A 7,542-nucleotide genomic window follows, 5' to 3' on the forward strand; every position below is an offset into this window, starting at 1 on the left:
CCGCATTTGACCACCTGGAGCATCATTCAGGAGCTCACGTGCGCTCTCATACAGAGGTCTTGGACTCCAAAAGGAAACTATTGTGCATGGAAACACAGTGAAATGGGAGCCGACAACCTCGATATCATCTTCTCAGAGGAATTAACAGGACGTGGTCCAATTTCCCATGTCCCGTCTCCCCGTCTCCCAGGAAGGGAAGGGAAGGGGCGGGGTTAGGATAGAGCAGCAGGATGGAGCAGCAGGATTCGGCCCTCGCCAGCTCTTTAAAAGCTTTTGCCCATTAATTGTTTCAGGTGGTGCTGTAACTTCCTTGAACGTGGTCTTCATCTCCTCCCTCTGCAGGAACACATCCTGCCAAAGCCGCGGGCCTACTACCGGGTGGACCAGTCCGGCTGACCGGACCTGTGGCTGGACGCTGTGCAGGTCTGGGAGGTGAAGTGTGCTGATCTCTCGCTGTCGCCCATCCACAAAGCTGCCCTGGGAATGGTGAGTTCAGCTGGTGACCGGGGCTTAGGGTTAGGGAGGAAGGGTTAGGGTTAGGGAGGAAGGGTTAGGGTTGGGGAGGAAGGGTTAGGGTTAGGGAGGAAGGGTTCGGGTAGGGTTGGGGAGGAGGGTTAGGGTTAGGGAGGCGGAAGGGTTAGGGTGAGGGAGGAAGGGTTAGGGTTGGGGCGGACGGGTTCGGTTTTAGGGCGGAAGGGTTCGGGTGCGGGGGGCCGGTTCGGGTGCGGGCGGCCGGGTTCGGGTTGGGGCGCCGGGTTCGGGTTAGGGCGGAGGGTCTGGTGTTCGGGTTGGGGCGGCCGGGTTCGGGTTCGGCGGCCGGGTTCTGGGTTCGGGTTGGGGCTGCAGGGTTCGGGTTGGGGATGCCGGGTTCGGGTTGCGGCGGCCGGGTTCGGGGTGCGGAGGCCTGTGTGCGGGTTGGGCGGCCGGGTTCGGGTGCGGGCGGCCGGGTTCGGGTTCGCCGGTCGGTTGGGGCGGCCGGGTTCGGGTTCGGGCGGCCGGGTTCCGGGTGCGGGCGGCCGGGTTCCGGGTGCGGGGGCCCGTTTCGGGTTGGGGAGGTCCGGGTTCGGGGCGCGCGGCCGGGTTCGGGTGCGGGCGGCCGGGTTCGGGTTGGGGCGGCCAGGGTTAGGGCGGCGCCAGGGTTCGGGTTGGGCGGCCGGGTTCGGGTGCGGGCGGCCGGGTTCGGGTTCGCCGGGTTCGGGTGCGGGCGGCCGGTCGGGTTGGGCGGCCGGGTTCGGGGCGGGCGGACGGGTTCGGGTTCGCCGGGTTCGGGGTGCGGGCGGACGGGTTCGGGTTGGGGCGGCCGGGTTCGGGTGCGGGCGGCCGGGTTCGGTTGGGGCGGCCGGGTTCGGGTGCGGGCGGCCTGTTTCGGTTCGCCGGGTTCGGGTGCGGGCGGCCGGTTCGGGTTAGGGGCGGCGGGTTCGGGGTGCGGCGGCCGGGTTCGGGTTGGGGCGGCCGGGTTCGGGTGCGGGCGGCCGGTTCGGGTGCGGGCGGCGGGTATCGGGTGCGGCGCGGGTTCGGGTGCGGGCTGCCGGGTTCGGGTGGGGCGGCCGGGTTCGGTGCCGGGCGGCCCGGTTCGGGTTGGGGCGGCCGGGTTCGGGTTCGGGCGGCCGGGTTCGGGTTCGGGCGGCCGGGTTCCGGGTGCGGGCGGCCGGGTTCGGGTGCGGGCGGCCGGGTTCGGGTGCGGGCGGCCGGGTTCGGGTTGGGAGCGGCCCTGGTTCGGGTGCGGGCGGCCGGGTTCGGGTGCGGGCGGCCGGTTTCGGGTTCGGGCGGCCGGGTTCGGGTTCGCCGGTTCGGGTTGGGGCGGACGGGTTCGGGTTGGCGGCCGGGTTCGGGTTCGGGTCTGGGGCGGCACGGGTTCGGGTGCGGGCGGCCGGGTTCGGGTTGGGGCGCGCCGGGTTCAGGGTGCGGCGGCCGGGTTCGGGTGCGGGCGGCCGGGTTCGGGTGCGGGCGCCTGGTTCGGGTGCGGGCGGCGGGTTCGGTGCGGGCGGCCGGGTTCGGGTGCGGGCGGCCGGGTTATCGGGTTGGGGCGGCCGGGTTCGGGTTGGGGCGGCCCAGGTTCGGGTGCGGGCGGCCGTTTGGGTTCGGGCGGCCGGGTTCGGGTTCGGGTTCGCGGGTTGGTTCGGGGCGGCCGGGTTCTGGTTGGGCGGCCGGGTTCGGGTTGGGCGGCCGGGTTGTTTGCGGGCGGCCCGGTCGAGTTCGGGAGCCGGGTTCGGGTGCGGGCGCCGGGTTAGGCCGGGTCGCCAACCCGCGGCTTGGAGCCCCTGCGGCTCTTTGGCTCGCCCTAGTGGCTCCCTGGAGCTTTTTCAAAAATATGAAATTTCTGTAGGAAGAAAAACGTGACAACATTCTTAAGTTTTTCCAATGCTGTATAACTGCGTATAATAATATTTAATTTTCAACATCTCATTATAATGGAGAAGTTAAACTTAGAGTGGCCATGTGGTGCGTCATTCTCTCCAGGATCTGCAGGAAATACATTTCATCAGAATGCTCATCATGTATTTGTCGCCTACTTATCGTTTGGAAGTAGGCTAACAGTTAATATAGACACTTACAGCATGTGTTGCCTTTATTATACAAGCCCTATATAAGGCTTTTAATTTTTGCGGCTCCAGACAGATTTGTTTCTTGTTTTTTTTGGTCCAATATGGCTCTTTCATTCAACATTTTGGGTTGCCGCCCCTGGGTTCTAGGTGAGGGAGAGAAGGGTTAGGGTTGGGGCGGAAGGGTTGGGTTGGGAGGCCGGGTTCGGGGTGCGGCGGAAGGTTTCGGGTGCGGGCGGAAGGTTTAGGGTTAGGGCGGGGGTTCGGGTGCGGGCGGCCGGGTTCGGGTGCGGGCGGCCTGGTTCGGTGCGGGAGGCCGGTTTCGGGCAGGGCGGCCGGGTTCGGGTGAGAGCGGCCAGGTTAGGGTGCGGCGATGCGGGTTCGGGTTCGGGGCGGCTGGGTTCGGGCGCCTGTCGGCGCAGAGGGCAGCAGCTAACACGCGTGCAGGACTCGTGACTATCGTTGGTAGGAGCAAACCTTCATGCTCCTGAGGAATCAAGCTTCCACTTCCTGATGTGTCCTCAGGTGGATCCAGAAAAGGGCATTTCTCTGAGGTTCCCTCGCTTTCTTCGAATCAGAGAAGACAAGAAGCCAGAGGACGCCACCACAGGAGCACAGGTAGATCACATGACCAGCTTCACAGGGGTCCTGTCAGCATTGCAGGTGGCCCGTGTTCTGATCCTCACTGGTTCCTCCTGCTGTTCCTCCTCCTGCCCTCCTTCCTCCCCTCCCTTCCTCCCTAACCCTCTCCTTCCTCCCTACCCTCCTTCCTCCCTAACCCTTCCTCCCTAACCCTCCTCCCTAACCCTCCTCCCTAACCTTCCTCCTCCCTAACCCTCCTCCCTACCCTCCTCCCTAACCCTCCTCCCTAACCCTCCTCCCTAACCCTAACCCTAACCCTTCCTCCCTAACCCTAACCCTCCTCCCTAACCCTAACCCTCCTCCCTAACCTTCCTTCCTCCCTAACCCTCCTCCCTACCCTTCCTCCCTAACCCTCCTCCCTAACCCTCCTCCTAACCCTTCCTCCCTAACCCTTCCTTCCTAACCCTCCTCCCTAACCCTAACCTTCCTCCCTAACCCTCCTCCTTCCTCCCTAACCCTTCCTCCCTAACCCTCCTCCCTAACCCTTCCTTCCTAACCCTCCTCCCTAACCCTTCCTCCCTAACCCTCCTCCCTAACCCTTCCTCCCTAACCCTCCTCCCTAACCCTCCTCCCTAACCCTTCCTCCCTAACCCTCCTCCCTAACCCTCCTTCCTCCCTAACCCTCCTTCCTCCCTAACCCTTCCTCCCTAACCCTCCTCCCTAACCCTCCTCCCTAACCCTCCTTCTCCCTAACCTTCCTCCCTAACCCTCCTCCCTAACCCTTCCTTCCTAACCCTCCTCCCTAACCCTCCTCCCTAACCCTTCCTCCCTAACCCTCCTCCCTAACCCTCCTCCCTAACCCTCCTTCCTCCCTAACCCTCCTTCCTCCCTAACCCTCCTCCCTAACCCTTCCTCCCTAACCCTAACCCTCCTCCCTCAACCTTCCTCCCTAACCCTAACCCTTCCTCCCTAACCCTCCTCCCTAACCCTTCCTCCCTAACCCTAACCCTAACCTTCCTCCCTAACCCTAACCCTTCCTCCCCAACCCTAACCCTTCCTCCCTAACCCTTCCTCCCCAACCCTAACCCTTCCTCCCAACCCTACCTCCCTAACCCTACCCTTCCTCCCCCCCTAACCCTTCCTCCCTAACCCTAACCCTTCCTCCCCAACCCTAACCCTAACCCTTCCTCCTCCAACCCTACCTCCCTAACCCTAACCCTTCCTCCCTAACCCCCTTCCCCTCCCCACCCTAACCCTCCCTAACCCTAACCCTTCCTCCCCAACCCTAACCCTTCCTCCCCAACCCTAACCCTTCCTCCCTAACCCTTCCTCCCCAACCCTTCCTCCCCAACCCTAACCCTTCCTCCCCAACCCTAACCCTTCCTCCCTAACCCTTCCTCCCCAACCCTAACCCTTCCTCCCCAACCCTAACCCTAACCCTTCCTCCCCAACCCTAACCCTTCCTCCCCAACCCTAACCCTTCCTCCCCAACCCTAACCCTCCCTAACCCTAACCCTTCCTCCCCAACCCTAACCCTTCCTCCCTAACCCTTCCTCCCCACCCTAACCCTTCTCCCCAACCCTAACCCTCCCTAACCCTAACCTTCCTCCCCAACCCTAACCCTTCCTCCCCAACCCTACCCTTCCTCCCTAACCCTAACCCTTCCTCCCTAACCCTAACCCTTCCTCCCTAACCCTTCCTCCCCAACCCTAACCCTTCCTCCCCAACCCTAACCCTCCCTAACCCTAACCCTTCCTCCCCAACCCTAACCCTTCCTCCCTAACCCTAACCCTTCCTCCCCACCCTAACCCTAACCCTTCCTCCCTAACCCTAACCCTTCCTCCCTAACCCTACCTCCCTAACCCTAACCCTTCCTCCCTACCCTTCCTCCCCAACCCTAACCCTCCCTAACCCTAACCCTTCCTCCCCAACCCTAACCCTTCCTCCCCAACCCTAACCCTTCCTCCCTAACCCTAACCCTAACCCTTCCTCCCTAACCCTTCCTCCCCAACCCTAACCCTTCCTCCCCAACCCTAACCCTAACCCTTCTCCCTAACCCTACCTCCCTAACCCTAACCCTAACCCTTCCTCCCTAACCCTAACCCTTCCTCCCTAACCCTAACCCTTCCTCCCCAACCATAACCCTTCCTCCCCAACCCTAACCCTTCCTCCCTAACCCTAACCCTCCTCCCTAACCCTAACCCTAACCTTCCTCCCTAACCCTAACCCTTCCTCCCTAACCCTCCTCCCTAACCCTTCCTCCCTAACCCTAACCCTTCCTCCCTAACCCTTCCTCCCCAACCCTAACCCTCCTAACCTTAACCCTTCCTCCCCAACCCTAACCCTTCCCTCCCTAACCCTAACCCTTCCTCCTCCCCAACCCTACCCTACCCTTCCTCCCTAACCCTAACCCTTCCTCCCTAACCCTACCTCCTACCCTAACCCTAACCCTTCCTCCCTAACCCTAACCCTTCCTCCCCAACCCTAACCCTCCCTAATCCTAACCCTTCCTCCCCAACCCTAACCCTTCCTCCCCAACCCTAACCCTTCCTCCCTAACCCTTCCTCCCAACCCTAACCCTTCCTCCTCCCTAACCCTTCCTCCCCAACCCTAACCCTAACCCTTCCTCCCTAACCCTAACCCTAACCCTTCCTCCCCTAACCCTAACCCTTCCTCCCTAACCCTAACCCTAACCCTTCCTCCCTAACCCTAACCCTTCCTCCCTAACCCTAACCCTCCTCCCTAACCCTAACCCTCCTCCCCAACCATAACCCTTCCTCCCCAACCCTAACCCTTCCTCCCTAACCCTAACCCTTCCTCCCTAACCCTAACCCTTCCTCCCTAACCCTAACCCTTCCTCCCCACCATAACCCTTCCTCCCCACCCTAACCCTTCCTCCCTAACCCTAACCCTTCCTCCCTAACCCTCCTCCCTAACCCTAACCCTAACCTTCCTCCCTAACCCTAACCCTTCCTCCTAACCCTCCTCCCTAACCCTTCCTCCCTAACCCTAACCCTTCCCCCTAACCCTTCCTCCCCAACCCTAACCCTTCCTCCCTAACCCTTCCTCCCCAACCCTAACCCTTCCTCCCTACCCTAACCCTTCCTCCCTAACCCTCCTCCCTACCCTAACCCTAACCCTTCCTCCCTAACCCTAACCCTTCCTCCCTAACCCTAACCCTTCCTCCCCAACCCTACCCTTCCTCCCTAACCCTAACCCTTCCTCCCTAACCCTACCTCCCTAACCCTAACCCTTCCTCCCTAACCCTAACCCTTCCTCCCCAACCCTAACCCTCCCTAACCCTAACCCTTCCTCCCCAACCCTAACCCTTCCTCCCTAACCCTTCCTCCCAACCCTAACCCTTCCTCCCTAACCCTAACCCTTCCTCCCAACCCTAACCCTACCCTTCCTCCCTAACCCTAACCCTTCCTCCCTAACCCTAACCCTTCCTCCCTAACCCTAACCCTAACCCTAACCCTTCCTCCCTAACCCTAACCCTCCTTCCTAACCCTTCCTCCTAACCCTAACCCTCCTCCCTAACCCTAACCCTCCTTCCTACCCTTCCTCCCTAACCCTAACCCTCCTCCCTAACCCTAACCCTTCCTCCCTAACCCTAACCCTTCCTCCCTAACCCTAACCTCCTCCCTAACCCTAACCCTAACCCTAACCCTAACCCTTCCTCCCTAACCCTAACCCTCCTCCCTAACCCTAACCCTAACCCTCCTCCCTAACCCTAACCTAACCCTCCTCCCTAACCCTAACCCTTCCCTCCCTAACCCTAACCTTCCTCCCTAACCCTAACCCTCCTCCCTAACCCTAACCCTCCTCCCTAACCCTAACCCTAACCCTTCCTCCCTAACCCTAACCCTCCTCCCTAACCCTAACCCTAACCCTAACCCTCCTCCCTAACCCTAACCCTTCTCCCTAACCCTAACCCTCCTCCCTAACCCTAACCCTCCTCCCTAACCCTAACCCAACCCTAACCCTTCCTCCCTAACCCTAACCCTCCTCCTCCCTAACCTAACCCTCCTCCCTAACCCTAACCCTAACCCTAACCCTAACCCTCCTCCCTAACCCTAACCCTAACCCTTCCTCCCCCTAACCCTAACCCTCCTCCCTAACCCTAACCCTCCTCCCTAACCCTAACCCTCCTCCCTAACCCTAACCCTAACCCTAACCTTCCTCCCTAACCCTAACCCTTCCTCCCTAACCCTAACCCTTCCTAACCCTCTGTTTCTCTCCTCTCCGCTACAGATCGCTGATCTGTACCAGAAGCAGCAGCAGATCCAGAACCAGGGCGAGAGAGCGGACCCTGAAGACTACTGAGGTCATCAGAATCACATTGTTCAAATAATTGTGAATAAAATTCTTCCTTGTCAATGTTGAATGAGATTAAAGTCTTTGTCCTTCTAAGCAA

General features: G+C 60.9%; 1 protein-coding gene across 1 annotated transcript in view; it reads left to right on the plus strand.

The window, feature by feature from the left end:
• Positions 1–7,542, plus strand: part of lig1 (ligase I, DNA, ATP-dependent) — a 30,830-nt gene extending 23,288 nt beyond the window's left edge. Inside the window, exons 25-27 of the mRNA XM_057056745.1 lie at positions 343–486; positions 3,069–3,161; positions 7,380–7,542. Coding sequence (XP_056912725.1) covers positions 343–396 — 54 coding nt within the window. The 3' untranslated portion in view covers positions 397–486; positions 3,069–3,161; positions 7,380–7,542. The remainder of the gene's footprint in view (positions 1–342; positions 487–3,068; positions 3,162–7,379) is intronic.

The sequence above is a fragment of the Takifugu flavidus genome, chromosome 15 (assembly GCF_003711565.1).
Source record: "Takifugu flavidus isolate HTHZ2018 chromosome 15, ASM371156v2, whole genome shotgun sequence".
Taxonomy (NCBI): Eukaryota; Metazoa; Chordata; class Actinopteri; order Tetraodontiformes; family Tetraodontidae; genus Takifugu; species Takifugu flavidus.